General features: G+C 35.1%; 2 protein-coding genes across 5 annotated transcripts in view; both read right to left on the minus strand.

Annotated features, from left to right (window-relative positions):
- DPH6 (diphthamine biosynthesis 6) overlaps positions 1-16,862 on the minus strand; it is a 405,738-nt gene that overhangs the window by 158,392 nt on the left and 230,484 nt on the right. For all 4 annotated transcript variants that reach the window (XR_010151340.1, XM_063794026.1, XM_063794025.1 and 1 more), the window contains exon 9: positions 1,313-1,362. Coding sequence is in view for 3 of the 4 variants with exons in the window: in XM_063794026.1 (XP_063650096.1) it covers positions 1,348-1,362 (15 nt within the window). In the remaining variant the exon portion in view is untranslated. The remainder of the gene's footprint in view (positions 1-1,312; positions 1,363-16,862) is intronic.
- On the minus strand, positions 13,535-14,105 carry LOC129137129 (NADH-ubiquinone oxidoreductase chain 2-like). Its single transcript, XM_054666897.2, is given in 2 exon segments — positions 13,535-14,076; positions 14,079-14,105. Coding segments are annotated over 2 exon segments (516 nt in total). The 3' UTR covers positions 13,535-13,587.

The following is a 16,862-nucleotide window of genomic DNA, read 5'->3' on the forward strand; positions in this document are numbered from 1 at the left end:
TATAACTATACTGTGAGGTTACAGCTTTGCAATCAAAAATAACCTGATGATAAAGTAAAATATTCTACCAGTTTTGGTGAAGAGAAAATTATTCAGATCAGTTAGCTCTGGAGTTAAAAAAAAAAAAGGTGGGGGGAGGAGAGGTTAGTGTCTATTTACTCTTCATTTGATATTCTATATTTTGGAGGAATGGGAATATAGTCATCTTTTTTCCCTTTTTTTAAAGAAGGATACTAATTTTCTTTATTGAGTCCCAGGATAAAGTAGGATTGCAAAAGCTAATTATTTTTTTTTCATTTATACTCTGAGGCCCTGGTAATAGGTAAGCCGTGATTATATTCCTGAAAATAATATTGTAGCAAAAATGGTGTAATACTGCCAGGTTTGAGAGAAAGCTCTTTTAAGTTGCCATTACTTGGCAAAGTAGTACTATTGTTAAGAAAATAAAAATCTAGTTTTCTGATTTCTTATAGTCTTTCTTATATAAATGACAAATATTTTGGCTGAACTGATACACTGATGTGGTTAATTTGATTAAATGATATATTTATCTGATTATCTAACAAATTGAATAATATAGGCTAGCCAAAACCTTTCACATCTCACATGAGGAAACAGAAAATTGAGAGACACTAAGTGATTTGCTCAAGATCATGTACAAATTATATTACAGATTCCTGACTAGAACTCACTACTGCTGATTGTAAGCCCAAGTTCCTTTCCAATACATTAACTTACTTGATTTTATCAGAATATTATTCAGTCAAAACCTCTGGTACATACAATCTAAGATTTTAGCACACCCTCTGATGGAACATCCTTCAACAGGTGAAACATTTAAGAACAGACAGGCCCAGTATTATAAACATGATTGCAAAGAGAAGTCCTAAGCTGACAGAAAGAGAAAATAATAAATGGCACCTTTTTCATCTCTAAACTCTCTAATTCCGAGAAAACACCCTAAAGCCTTTGCCTTGGTAAAAAATATTTGAAATGCCAAATCCAGTTATCAATTCATCTCTGTGTGTGTCGGGAAGGATTACCACAGTTAAGTATATTCTAATCCTGTTTATACCCAGCATTGCTCCTGATGTTCCAGTAAGAGTGCCTATTTTTATTTTTATTTTTGAAGTGACACTAACCTGAGAGGAAATTAAAAAACAGTATGTTTAAGCCATTCTTCAAAGCTCATCTCTATGAAGCTATTTGGATGGTTAAAAAAAAAAAAAAACCCAGCAAGCTGCAGCTAAATTACATAGTCTCACCCTCACATTCTCTGAATACAAATAACAAACGAACGTGATATACTTACAGAGTTTGATAATCAAATTTGTAATTCTGCTTATTTTATGCTGTTCTGCCCTAGAATTGAAAATATAGACAACTAGTCACAGAGGGACACTTTTAATATTATTGTTTTCACATCTTCATATGACAGCAAGGGAGATCTCCTTGTATGGTATGGTGAATACAACATGGAATTTTTACATGACCAACTCATATACTCATTAAAGGTACTGAGATATCCATAAAGGTTTGAAGTGTTTGATAATGTCTGTTGAGTAAGTAAACTTGTTGTCTCAAATCAGGTAGTACGCTGTTGGTTCTACTATAGATGATGCTTCATTTTAAATATCTTTAAAGGGCACACAGTAACTCTTTTCTAGGGTGTGTTTTGCCTCCAAATAATTATTAATAACACCCCTTACACTCACAAAGTGTTCAACATCATTAAATAGAAAACAATGACTAAGGTCTTAAAGAATGTTGAGCTATTTTTCATGACTTTAACCACATACTCACAGACACTGTGAAACAACAAAATCAACATTTTCCAAATCTCGTATGTTTTTAGTTCCTGATTATTCCTGTGATTCAAACCACTTTAGTTTTCAGTTTTAGATTATTCTGTTTTACATTCAATTACCACTTTAGGAAGTTCATAATTGACTTGAGATCTACCATCTCTTGACTTGCCATAAAACCACCTGTATTAAGTATGAGGAAGTTTGAGATAATTACACAGGAAATTATAAAGTATTGGTTATTGTGCTTAGACCATTTAAAAAGCACGAAAGATCTTTAAGATCTCACATAGACAGAATTCTATACATATCTCTAATAAAGATCAGTTACAATTTAGTATTCAACTTTTGTAAGAAATTTTGTTTTTTTATAGCCATCAACCAGAAGACACAAAATAAAATTACATTAAAGTAGTAAAAAATTAGCATGACATAAATACTCAGACCTCAAGGGTCAACAAGCTAAATCGAGTCTTATAATTTTGTAGTGGTTATTCTGTTATTCTTGTTTTGGGTAATTGTATTGCTGGAACACTAAGGTTTTAACATCTGTGCACTTTGGATCACCTTAAGCCAGCTGGTTCCTTTCAAAACTGCTCATCTTTTGTTCTTCCTATGTTCTGACCTGGGCCCCTAGCCTTAAGACAGCAGTGTGCTTTCTGCAGCCAGGATATCCTCTTCAAGACTGTCAGACAATCTCAAATGATTGATGTGCGAGTCTGGTGCTCTGGTATTTTTCCCTTTAGTAAGACTCCAGTAAATCTACAGCTCATTCTATAAGAATGCTAATTAGATCACTTTTACTAACTTCATGCACGTTTTTCTTGTTCTCCTGTATCTTTGGAAGTGAGCTTGAAGTTTATAATACAGTGTGTTTCTAAAATGTTTTTTTATAATATTACATAGAAATAAAATACATTTCCCACCAAGGGAAATAATTCAAGTGATGCACTCAATTGGCTCTTTTCTTTCTAGAACTGCACCATGCATCCTTACTATGCTTACTCTTATTGGGAGCCTGCTCTACCCTCTCTGAGGTCATGCCCCTTATTGAGTCATGGTGTTCTATCATTCAAAGCCAAAGCAGGGCAGAGTCAGGCTCTGTTAGGCTATCAGGCTTGTGTCTTTGCTGCAGAGCTGTTTTCACATAAAGACAGACCTCTATCAACCTCAGGGCATTAATTCTAAACCTATTGCCTTAACACAAATTGTACCACGTCTCTCAACCTGTTGATTTTGGCTTTGAATTTCATGATTGATTGCCCTTTTGGGGCCTTACATAAGCTCCCATTCTGAGGCTAAGAATTGACTTTCTGGCTTCAAACTTTTGCTTTCATTCTTGACCATATTTGGACTTTATCTCCAAATAGGTTACCTCCCTCAGTAAAGTTCAGGTCACTATGGTTTCCAGAACCTGTAATTACCTCAGCAGAGCTCTCTGCAGAGAACACACCCAACATGTTCAGTCTGATTCCAGAAGTCAGGTTCAGACTGAGAAAAGTCAGGAAGCAAAAAGACTGGGTGGATGTTGTCACGTGGCCCTTAAGAACAAAGGCAGTTTCAGAGCGAGGTGGCCGAGAGGAAAGAGAGCATTTCAGGGATAAAGAAAAGTAGATAGGAAAGTCTGGGCAACTTTAGGGCTTTTATAGTATGACTGTGCACAGTACAATCACAAAAATATGTTTAGTTCAAGTCATTTAAAAAGCTGTAATCTAGTATATTTACATTAAATTGTTTCCTTATTAGTGGCAAGAGAAAAACTGATAACCACACAGTAGAGAAACTGGGCACTACTCTGACTAGGTCATCAAAATTAACATCCCCGTTGAGGGCAGATGGATATAGTGTGCCTCCTGATGTGACACCCTGAGAAAAGCACATCATCTCTCACTCTGTATTGGGCACAGAACATGTCACCTCAATCTACCCACAAAGAAACATCATGTAAAACCAAAACAAAGAATTCTCTATTATTAAAGATGGAATTACAGTTTTCAAAAATTTGAATGCTATAAAAGCAAAACAAAGCTTTACAGAAATGCTCCAGATTAAAGGTGACTGAAGAGACTAAATGTAATACCTGATCCTAGGTTGAGTCCTAAAAACAGTCCCGACCTTGTTTTTCCTGAGGAAAAACAACAGTATAAAGGATATCGTTGGGTTAACTAACAAAATTGAAATACAGATGAAGGATTAGAAAAATGCATCAATTTTAACTTTACTTGTATATAAGACAACATTTTTATTTTTAGGAAATTTTTATTTTTAGGTATTGTAGTATATAGGAGTAAAGGACCATGCTACTACTTTTCAAAAGGTTCAGAAAAAATGTGTTGTGCATGTGTATACACATATACATATATGCATATCTTATGTGTGTGTATATATATGCATATATACAAACACACACACACATATATTCAGAGAGATAAAAGAGAATGAGTGAGCACAGTTATCTGGTAATGCAGATGGAGCAAATGTCAGCAACAGGTGAATGATGGTACAAAATATATAGATATGTGTACATTCTAGTATCATTCTTATTCATGCTACTTTTCCGCATGTCTGAAATAACTGCACAATTAACCTCTGAGGAAATAAAAACTTCTGGTCAGCCATGGTGGCTCACACCTGTAATCCCAGCAATTTGGGAGGCCGAGGTGGGAGGATTGCTTGAGGCCAGGAGTTCAAGACCAGACTGGGCAACATGGTGAAACCTCTCTACAAAAAATATAAAAATTAGCTGGATGTGGTGGCGTGCGCCTGTAGTCCCTGCTACTCAGGAGGGTGAGGTGGGAGAATCACCTGAGCCCAGGAGGTTGAGGCTGCAGTCAGCTATGATCCTGTCACTGCATAAATAAATAAATAAATAAATAAAACCTCTAGAATGTCAAAAGCTTCTATGATTTACCACAAAAAAGTATGTGAGGTGATGGATATGTTAATTGGCTTGATTTAATCATTCCACAATGTAAATGTATAGCAAAATATCACATTGTATCTCATAAATGTATACAATTTTTATTTCCAACCAAAAATAAAATAAAGTAACCCTCCCAAAACAAGCAAAACAAAACAATTGTCAGGTATGGTGAGGGGTGGGGAAGACCTGAGGAAGGCAGGGGAATTTTTACAGTAACAGAAATCTCTTAATTTAAGTGCCTGGTGGCCAAAAAGAAAAAAAAAAGTACTTGGATAACCCATAATTGGAAAGACAATTCCTACTGAAATGAGTTTATACCTATACCCAGAGAAGATTCTTTCTTCTTTATATGCCATAAACATTTAGGAGCTGAGATAGTTTGTATTTTAAGGAGACATATGTAAAAATGACTTTAGGTCTTAGTGCTTCTGTTATTTGTACTTCTACACACTAAATATAATAAATGTAATTTGAATGTAACAATAAGAGGATCAACACTATGGAGATAGCAAATATATGCTTATCTGAAAGTTAGCAGATAAGGAAGTACTGCCAAAATAAACAAGCTGAGAGTGAGAACGGACATTCAAAGTACATTATTGTGTTACTGGAACATCTGGTACTAACACTGTCAAGTTTACATACGTTCTCAAATGCTTATTTATGTAACAATCAAATGCTAAGCATTCCAGCTGCACTTGTAAACTTTTTATGAACTGAAGTCATATGCACAAGCTCAGCTAAATATACTTCACAGAGGGAGGAGCGTGAGGAAACTAAGAACTCTCACAACTGAAGTCTGATTGCAGTGCAGCCTTCTGGCAGTGTTCTGGACCAGTGTCTGGTGTGAGCGCTAAGCTGCTGGCTCCTAAAAGATTCATTCCATTCTAGCAGCTAGAATCAGAAATGCCTAACCAATGGGTCAAACATAATTTGGCAGTTACCGTTTTTAGACATAATTTTCTCAGAAAAGAAAATGATATCAGGAAAAGAAAACAGAGCAAAGGACATGATGAAGTAGGTCATTAAGAAAGAGAATATTTAATATTCAAGTGAAAAAAATATTTTCCTCAACCCATCCTAGAGCTAGCACAGGTAGAACGACTGATTGTGGCAATGCATAAATTAGAAAAGACAGCATAAAAAGAGGAAGCATGTTTGTATGATAATTATCTCATATCACTCCTAATGAAAATTAGTTGTGTGAAACTTTCCTTCTTAGAGACAGAATTCATAGTAACTGCCTTAAACCCATTTTAAAGAGCGAAAAGGCATAGGGGGAAATAAGTATTTCATGCTGTTTTTCTCCTCTACTAACAAAAGGAAGTTAGATGAACCAATTTTCCTCAAAGTTTGCCAATCATTTCTTTGATGAAATTTCTAGAATATGAAATGTTGCAAAATGGAACTAATTCATTAAGTTGTTTATTTTCTGAACAGTAGATCTTAAAAGTGATTCCTCACAGGTTGAGGTTAAAAAGACAAATTTTTTGGTAAAAATAAAATCCCTTCGACTTTTAACTGCCTGGCATATTTCTGAAAGTTACCTTTAGAATTAATCAGATGTTTCAGAGTGATGTGATCTTGAAATGTGAATATCTATAATCAGTGGGATCCTCCTGTGTGCATTTTTTGGCTGTCAGTAGCACTTTTCTTATGCCAGCTCTTGAAATCACAACTTTTGGGCCTAGAAGAAAACTTTTTTTCCCCCTGTGTCACAGTAGTTTTAGAGCAGTGACTCAAACTTAGGTGAACATTTGAATCACTTGGAAACCCAGAACCCATTCCAGACCAATTAAATCAGAATGAAACTCATCCATCAGCACCACTTAATTTTGTAGCCCAGATTGAGAACACCACGTAGAACGAGAATGGATATTCTTTAGGGACAGTGGGATTCATTTCACAAAAATGGCATTTTTGCAAAATAATTGAAGCACTAGGCATTCCCCATGCTGTCCTCTAATCAGGCTCCGGAAATTTAAGGGTTATAATTACAACAGCTTTAACTCTTCAAACTCCACCTTTTTGCACATCTTAAAAAGGGCCAATAAGGGACTGTTCTAGGGTAGGCAGTCCAGCCTTGCATGCCCTGTGGCTTCTCTCATTTTACCTGAGGAACAGTGGGGCGAGAAAAGAGGATCTTTTTTCACTTTTGGCAGGTCACAAAAAAAGTAGCAATTTTTGCCTACAAAACTACATTGCAATTATGAATGTGAAGAAGGGGTTAGGATGTAGGTGGAAGCTTAAATCATAAACAGGACAGGACATAATAACCTTATATGAATGCCTTTTAGAACTACTCACAACAATATGTCACATATATATAAATTTCTGTGTAATAGTACTAGCTGATAGAATAACCTGAAGTTCAGCTTTAAAAAGAATGACTATTACTAATACTACCTTCTGATTACTAATAGTACCTTCTTTAATGCTCACTGTTCTGTTTAGATCATAAATTGGCCGAGTGTGGTGGCTCACGCCTGTAATCCCAGCACTTTGGGAGGTCGAGGTTGGTGGATCACCTGAGGTCGGGAGTTTGAGACCAGCCTGACCAACATGGAGAAACCCCATCTCTACTAAAAATACAAAAAAAAAAAAAATTATCCAGGCATGGTGGCACATGCCTGTAATCCCAGCTACTCAGAAGGCTGAGGCAGGAGAATCGCTTGAACCCGGGAGGAGGAGGTTGCAGTGAGCCGAGATCACTCCACTGCACTCCAGCCTGGGCAACAAGAGTGAAACGCCATCTCAAAAACAACAACAACAACAACAACAACAAAACAAAAAAACTAGATCATAAGTTATACTAAAAGAGATTGGAGAATTATTATTGAGCGGAGAATTCAGTCTAAAAGGAGAGATGAGATACATGAATTATACGTAGTACTCAATAAACATTAGGTGCCATATGATTATGGTAATTATTAATTTAAAAACAACAGGTTTTAAAGGCAATTTACAAGTACTGAAAACAAAAATGCACCCCCTCAGATTTCAATCACATCTTGGCAACTGAAGACTGCTTTTTTTCCTCTACATCCCCACAAGTGGTTATACAGTATCATCTTTGAAAATAAATGGCAGTCTTCTTACTCTTTTTTCTATACAAAAATATAATTCAAGATAATTACAAAAAAATTTCTGTCTTCAAATATCAGAGGAATTTGTCTACAATAAAGCTAATTTAAAAATTATTACCAAATAGATGACCTCCTTATGACTATTAATCCAAGTTTAGAAATTTATGTTCAATGCTTTGGGACAAGAAAGAAAAAAAAAGACATACATACAGAGAGCGAGAGAGACAGGAATGGCATTAAGATCTGCTTTAAGTACAGTTATCTGAAATGTTCTCTTGTTTTGACTTATTCCAGAAGGAAAACTTGAAACAATGATTAAATGAGTATAAGTTACAAAGAGGCATATTTTAGCTCAACATAAGGATTTTTAAAATAGAGTTGTCCAACAGAATGGATTGTTTCAGGAAATGATGAGCTCCTTTGCTGAAGATATCCAAATTGAGACCGGATGAGCATATGCCAAGGATGCTGCAGAAAACATTTCTGCACTGTGTGGGAGGTTAGCCAACAGTAGATGATGTCTTAGGTTCCTTCCAACGCTAAATTTTATAATCTTATGACTATCCAAACACGAATAACTACTTTAATGATACAGAGTCTGAAGCCTGGTTAAGAAAATGAAAAAAAAAAAAAAATAGAACAGGAAAAACAAACAAACTTTACTTGGGTACCAGGGAAAACAGACTATATGAAGAAGTTTCATCTTTTTTTAAATGCTGAGATAAGGAAAGCTACTATATTTTAAAAGCATATATTTTATGATGCATGCGATTATTTTATAAAACCTAGTACAAACAATAAAGCATGCATTTCCAAAAGATAAATGAGCTGAAGAATAAGAAATTATTTGCTGAATGATTTGTACAATTATTGAATTACAGAAGGGTATAATAAGGTAGGCAGAAAGCCAGTGAAGGACTGAGCAAGGTTTTTCCACAGTCTCACAGTCCTATGGAGACAAAAGCTAGATTTTAGAAACCTCCAAGGGAGAGGGATTCTGATTAAAAACCCCAGGATCTCAACTGGGAATCCAGGTGTCCACAAACTGGAAAAGCAGAGATAAACAAGAGGCAGGCTGAGTATTATGAAATCTGTAATTGAGTCCCAGAATTAAGATAATCTGCCAACACTCTGCTGGCCAAACAGATTCATGGAGAGAGGTAACATTATCCAGAATCACTACAGTTTAACAAATTCAATATTCAGCATTAATAAAGAAAGGAATAACAGACATGACACAAAACAGGACAGGAGGGGAAAAAACCCAGATCCACAGGTGACTCATTTATTGAAATTATTTGCTAAAATTAAAAAGAACTGTATTTCCTTCTTTTGCATATAGTTATCTGGTTTTCCCAGCATCATTCATTGGAGAGACTGTCCTTTCCTCATTGTATGCTCTTGGTGCCTTTGTCAAAGATAAGTTGGCTCTAAGTGTAGGGATTCATATCTGGGTTCTCTAGCTTATTCCATTGGTCTACATGTTTGTTTTTATACCACTACCATGTAGATTTGGTTACTATAGCTTCGTAGTAAATTTTGAAGTCAGGCTGGGCGCAATGGCTCATGCCTGTAATCCCAGCACTTTGGGAGGCTGAGGCGGGTGGATCACTTGAGGTCAGGAGTTTGAGATCAGCCTGGCCAACATGGTGAAACCCCATCTCTACTAAAAATACAAAAAAAAAAAAAAATTATCTGGGTATGGTGGCAGGTGCCTGTAATCCCAGCTACTTGGAAGGCTGAGGCAGGAGAATGGCTTGAATCTAGGAGGCAAGAGGCTGCAGTGAGGTGAGATCACACCACTGCACTCCAGTATGGGCTACAGAGTGAGACTCAGTTTAAAAAAATTTTTTTTTTTTTTTTTTTTTTTTTTTTTTTACATCAGGTAGTGTAATGTCTCTAGCTTTGTTCTTTTGGCTCAGGATTGCTTCGGCCACTTGAAGTCTTTCATGGTTTTATATACATTTCAGGATTTTTTTTTTTCTATTTCTGTGAAGAACATCCTTGGTATTTGGATAGGGACTACATCAAATCTGTAAATTGCTTTGGGGAGTACTGTCATTTTAACAATATTAATTCTTCCAATCCATGAGCATGGAATATCTTTTCCTTTTGTTTTCTCTTCAATTTCTTTCATCAGTGTTTTATACTTTTTATTGTACAGATCTTTCAGTTCTTTGGTTAAATTGATTCCTAGGTATTATATATTATTCGTAGCTATTGCAAATGAGACTATTTCCTTGGTTTTCTTCTCAGATTGTTTGTTGTTGGTGTATATAAACACTACTGATTTTTGTATCCTGCAATTATTGAATTCATTTATCAGTTCTAACATTATTTTGGTGGCATCTTTAGGTTTTTCTAAAAAAAAAATCATGTTGTGTGTGCACAGGGCTATTCATACACAAAAATTGAATCGAAATTGACTTAAGACTTAAATCTAAGACCTGAAACTATGAAACTACTAGAAGAAAACGTTGGAGAATGACTCCAGGGCATTTGTCTGGGCAAGTATTTATTTTGTGTAAGACACCAAAAGCACAGGCAACCAAAGCAAAAATGGACCAATGGGATCATGTCAAGCTAAAAAGCTTCTGCACAGCAAAGACAACAATCAATAGAGTGAAGAGACAACCCACAGAATGGGAGAAAATATTGCAACCTATCCATCATACAAGGGATTAATAGCCAGAATATATAAGGAGCTCAAACAAAACTCAATAGCAAAAAAAAAAAAAAAAGCAAATCAAAAAAATGGTCAAGAGCTCTGAATAGACATTTCTCAAAAGAGGACGTACAAATGGTCAACAAATATGAAAAAATACTCAATATCAGTAATCGGAGAAATGTAAGTTGGTGCAAAAGTAATTGTGGTTTTAGCATTGTTGAAATTTGCCATTTGATATTGGAATACATTTTTAAATACATGTGGTTATGTCATACATCATTTTAATGCATATTTCTCATTTTTTTTGCTAATGACTTATTACTTGGTATATATTTTATGTTTATTTTAGGCTATGGAAATGATGTTAAACAAAAAGCAAATTCGAGTGATTTTCTTATTTGACTTCAAAATCAGTCATAAAGCAGCAGAGACAACTTGCAACATCAACAACGCATTTGGTCTGGGAACTGCTAACAAATGTCCAGTGCAGTGGTGGTTCGAGAAGTTTCACAAAGGAGACAAGAGCCTTGAAGATGAGGAGCACAGTGGCCAGCCGTTGGAAGTTGACAACAACCGAGAGTAATCATTGAAGCTGATCTTCTAACAACTACACGAGAAGTTGCCAAAGAACTCAATGTCAACCATTCTATGGTCATCTGGTATTTGAAGCAAATTGGAAAGGTGAAAAAGCTAGATAAGTGGGTGCCTTAAGAGCTTAGCAAAAATAAAAAAAAATCATTGTATTGAAGTGTCGTTTTCTCTTTTTCTGTGCAACAATGAACCATTTCTTGATGGGATTGTGACATGTGATGAAAAGTGGATTTTATACCACAACTGGTGATGATCATCTCAGTGGCTGAACCGAGAAGTAGCTCCAAAGCCACTTCCTACAGCCAAACTTGCACCAAAAAAAGGTCACAGTCATTGTTTGGTGGTCTGCTGCTGGTCTGATCCACTACAGCTTTCTGAATCCTGGCGAAATGATTACATCTGAGATGTATGCTCAGCAAATTGATGAGATGAACCAAAAACTGCAATGCCTAAGCTGGCATTGGTCAACAGAAAGGGCCCAGTTCTTCACGACAACACCTGACCTCATGTCGCACAACCAGCACTTCAAAAGTTGAATGAATTGGGCTACAAAGTTTTGCCTCATCTGCCGTATTCACCTGACCTCTCACCAACCAGCTCCTACTTCTTTAAGCATCTTGACAACCTTTTGCAGGGAAAATGCTTCCACAACCAGCAGAATGCAGAAAATGCTTTCCAAGAGTTTGTTGAATCCTAAAGCACAAACTTTTACACCATAGGAATAAACAAACTTATTTCTTATTGGCAAAAATGTGTTGATTGTAATGGTTCCTATTTTAATTAATAAAGATGTGTTTGAGCATAGTTATAATGGTTAAAATTCATAGTCTGCAACTGCAGTTACTTTGCAACAGTGACATATTATCTCTCCCCGGTCCAAATGGTTTATGTCAAAAAGACAGGCAGTAGCAGATGCTGGTGAGGATGTGGAAAAGGGTAACTCTCATACACTGTTGGTGGGAATGTAAATTAGCAGAGTGACTATGGAGAACAGTATAGAGGTTTCTCAAAAAACTAAAAATAGAACTACCATATGATCCAGTAATTCCACTACTGGGTATATATCCAAAAGAAAGGAAATCAATATGTTAAAGAGCTATCTGCACTCCCATGTTTATTGCAGCATTATTCACAATAGTCAAAATATGGAATCAACCTAAGTGTGTATGAACAGATGAACGGATAAAGAAAATGTGGTATAGATACACAATGAAATATTATTCAGCTGCAAAAAAGGCCCAAATCCTGTCATTTGCAACAACATGGATGGAACTGGAAGTCACTACATTAAGTGAAATAAGCCAAGCCCAGAAAGACAAGTAATGCATGTTCATACTCAATGTAGGAACTAAAAAAGTTGATCTTGAGAAGATAGAGAGTAGATTGGTGGTTACCAGATGCCAGGAAGGGCAAGGGGAAGGGAACTATGAAGATAAATTGATTAATAGGTACAAATACATGATTAATAGAAGAAATAAGACCTAGTATTTGATAAATCATTAGGGTGGCTACAGTTTACAATAATTTATTGTACATTTCAAAATAGTTAGTAGAGAATAATTCAAGTGTTTCTAGAATCTTAAAAAAAGTTAAGGTGATAGATATTCCAAGTATACTGATTTGATCTTTACAAATTATATGAATGTATTAAATTACTTACATGTACCCCAAAACTATGGACATCTGTTATGCATCAAGAAAAAATTGTTTTAAAAAAGACATGTGACTAATATGTCAAAAATAGATGATAGGATGAATAATTTATAGATTCCAGAGAGCTGGCTGGAATGTATAAAAAAGAACTGAAAAGCAACCTGAAACTTAAAAAAATGTAATCACTGAAACTAAGGACTTAATAAATAGGTTAAATAGAATACTGGAAGCTGAAGAGAGGCTTAGTGATTTAGAAGAAATGCCAGAAAGTATTTAAGCTGAAACTTGGTGAATAAAAAGAATGGAAATACTGAAAACATTATAGCTATATAGGCCTGGTAAAAAGGTGTATCTAATTAGAGTCCCAGAGGGAGCAGAAGAGAAAAAAATACGACAGAACAATGTAAGTAATAAAGGCAAAGAATTTCTGAAGTGAAAGACATGCAGGCAAAGAAAACAGCACCTAGGTATAGCACAGTAAAACTGATGAAAACCAAAGACAAAGGACAAAGAAAAAAACCAGAAAACAGATAAATGGCAAAACTATACATTATCTTCAAAGGTATAGCAGTAAGAATTATGGTTGACTTCTTAATGGAAATAATAAAAGACAGACAATGGAAATATATCTTCAAGATGCCAAAAGAGAACTGTCTTTCTAGAATTTTATACCCAGCAAAAAACTCTCTAGGGCTGGGCACAATGGCTCAACCCTGTAATCCCAGCTGTTTGTAAGGCTGAGGCAGGCAGATTGCTTGAGCCAAGGAGTTTGAGACAAGCCTGGGCAACATGGTGAAACCCTATCTCTACAAAAAATACAAAAAATTAGCCAGGCGTGGTGGCATGTGCCTGTAGTCCCAGCTACTTGGGAGGCTGAGACAGGAGGATTGCTTGAGCCTGGAAGGTGGAGGTTGCAGTGTTCTGAGATTGTGCCACTGCACCACTCCAGCCTGGGTGACAGAGAGAGACTCTGAAAAAAAGAAGGAAAGAAAGAGAGAGAGAGAGAAAGAAAGAAGGAAAGAGAGAAAGAAAGAAGGAAAAAAGAAAGAAAGAAGGAAAGAAAAAGAAAGAAAGAAAGAAGGAAAAAAGAAAGAAAGAAGGAAAGAAAAAGAAAGAGAGAGAGAAAGAAAGAAAGAAAAGGAAAGAAAAAGAAAGAAAGAGGAGGGAGGGAGGAAGAAAGAGAGACAGAAAAAGAAAGAAGGAAAGAAAGAAAGAAACTCTCCAAACAAGAAGGCAAAATAAAGACATTTCCAGACTAACAAAAGCATGTAAAATTTTCACCAGCATATTCTCACTAAAATATATACTAACATGAGTTCTGTTGGACAAAAAAAAAAAAGAAAAAAAAAAGAAAAAAAGAAGATTCCAAATGGATACATAGAAATTCAGAAAGGAATGAAATATGACAGAAAGAATAAAAATGTGGGTGAATATAAATGGTTATTGATTGTAAAAAACAGTAATTATAATGTCTTCTGGGAGCTAAAACATATATAGGACTAAAATGATTAACAACACAAAGGATGGTAATAAATAAGGTTAAAATACTTTACAGACCTAGCATTGTCCAAGAAATGTAAATATCTGAAAAGTTATATTAGGTCGTAATAAGTCCAGGCAATATATTGTATTCCTTAGCATATGCAGTAAAACACAGTAAATGAATGTATAATTAATAAACCAATAAAGGGGGGAACAGAATAATGAAGAATGCCTAATTAACTTAAATATTGTAAAGAAGAAAAAAAAAGGAGCATATAACAGGAGAGAGGCAGAAAATAGAGGATAAGTATAAACACAAATATATCTGTAAGTATATTAAAAGCAATTGCTCCAATTAAAAGCCAAATATTTCCAAACTGGATTAAAAGTACAACCAGATGTTGCTTAAAAGGCATATTCCTTAAATTCAAGGATAGAGAAAGGTTAGAAATAAAAAGGTGGAAAAAGATATACTATGGAAATATTAAGCAAAAGAAAGTTGGTATAGTTATTTTATTATTGAAGTGGAACATGTAGCAAAAGAAAATCCACCAGGAAAAGAAAATAATTCTAAATTTGATTTCACATATCTTCAAATAACTAAAGCAAAATCTGACAGAACTTAAACGAGAAAACAAATCCATACAACCACCTCTCTCAGTTACTGATAAAGAAAAAATTAGCAAAGATGTAGAAGATCTAAAGAAAACTTTTAGTACACTTTACTTAATTGGCATATATATAACAGTGCACACAATGATAACAGAATACATATTCTTTACAAGTGCATATAAATCAGTTACCAAAATTGATTGTGTGCTAGGCCATAAAGCAAGCCTCAATGAATTTAAAGAAACTAAAATCATATGAAGTACATTCTTTGACCACTATTTAATTAAGCTAGAAATCAAGAACTAAAAACAACAAATATCTTTGCTTCATAGCCTAAACTAAGACTACAACACATAAGAACCACTAGAAGTCTTCTACTGCAGAAACTGATCCAGGAATCATTTTCACATTTAAAAACTGTAAAATAAATTTTTATTTATTTTAAAAAATGTGTATAATGTATTTGGAATAGTTTTTTCTAGATGAAATCATATATAAATATATTTTATGGGATTTTTACATAGGATTGTAATCAAGGTCTTGCATTTTAAAGCTGTCAATATACACACAAGATCACGAATGCATTTTTATTTATAAACTTTGTTATTGAAAAAGAGCCAGCTGGTCAACTTACTTCACCTACTTGGTTGCCACAAAAACAAAAAAACCTTAAGCAAGTCTACTAACCTTCATAGACTAACTATACTGTCCAGTGCTAGCAGGTGCCTAGTGAGAAATACTCTGAATGTGTATGATTGTTCTAAGTGGAGAGAGACCATCACCAATCTTCAGGTCACTCTGGTGGACAAGGCAATCTACTGAGAAAAGTACTTCTGGGAACATGGTTTCTATGCACATTCTGAAAAATAAACCAAATATAAAAGAAAATTTAAAAACCCCAAGGTAATGAATGTGAAAGGCTCTTCCCTCAAATCTTAAGATGATATGTATCCTTAATGTAGATGCTGAAAAAAAAGCATTAAAAAAAATCTTAAGATTATATTGTTGTGGTTCAAGGTGATCAATTGAACTTAAGTATTTATGTCTCATCCCTTTCCAAATTGTCCTGAAGTGACAGTAGAAAGGTAAATCTAAAAATATATTCTTAGAGGCTGAGCGTGGTGAGTCATGCCTGTAATCCCAGCACTTCTGGAGGCCGAGGCAGACGGATCGCCTGAGGCCTGGAGTTCAAGACCAGGCTGGCCAACGTGGAGAAACCCCGTCTCCACTAAAAATACAAAAATTAGCCAGGCGTGTTGGTGCGTGCCTGTAATCCCAGCTACTCAGAAGGCTGAGGCACAAGAGTTGCTTGAACATGGAAGGTGGATGTTGTAGTGAGCCAAGATCAGCCACTGCACTCCAGCCTGGGTGACAGAGTGAGATTCCATCTCAAGAAATATATGTGTTTCTTACATATATTTATTTATAATAATATATAATAAAATATATTTTTAGAAATTCTGCAAAGTTAGAGGCATGCTACCAACATACAAGAACAGTAAGAAATTTCTGGAAAATGTAAAGCAAGATTGGGAAAGAAAGACTGACAAAAGAATTACAAGAGAATTTGCAAAACCCAAAAAGGAAAAGAAATGATGTTAAGCATAACAAATTCTTATACTCTTTTCCTGTTTGCCATTTTACATGGAGCTATGTGAAAATTAGTCTGTCCAGCCTTTCAGTTCATTAAACTGATCTTTAGTTTGTTCTTTCTACTTTTCAGCCCAACTACTGATTTTTAAAAAATCAGGAATCATTTCATTTTCATGGCTTTTTTTTCAGATATATTATCTGCTTGAATGTCACTAAAAATATTAAGTAAAATAATTCTGAAATTTCATTTATTTCCCAACTTAATTTTGTTTTCCCAAAGGATATATTATTTTGTTTGCTAAGTTTGATGCCTCTCTCTCTGGTTCTTACATTGTTAGCTGGAATATATTTCAAGTGAAAATGTTCACCTGGCTCCAAGGGTGTAGATGATTACATGGGCTCTGGACACACTGTTAGCTGGCTTATATGGTTGGATATCTTTTGAGTGT

Source organism: Pan troglodytes, chromosome 16, assembly GCF_028858775.2.
Source record: "Pan troglodytes isolate AG18354 chromosome 16, NHGRI_mPanTro3-v2.0_pri, whole genome shotgun sequence".
Classification (NCBI taxonomy): domain Eukaryota; kingdom Metazoa; phylum Chordata; class Mammalia; order Primates; family Hominidae; genus Pan; species Pan troglodytes.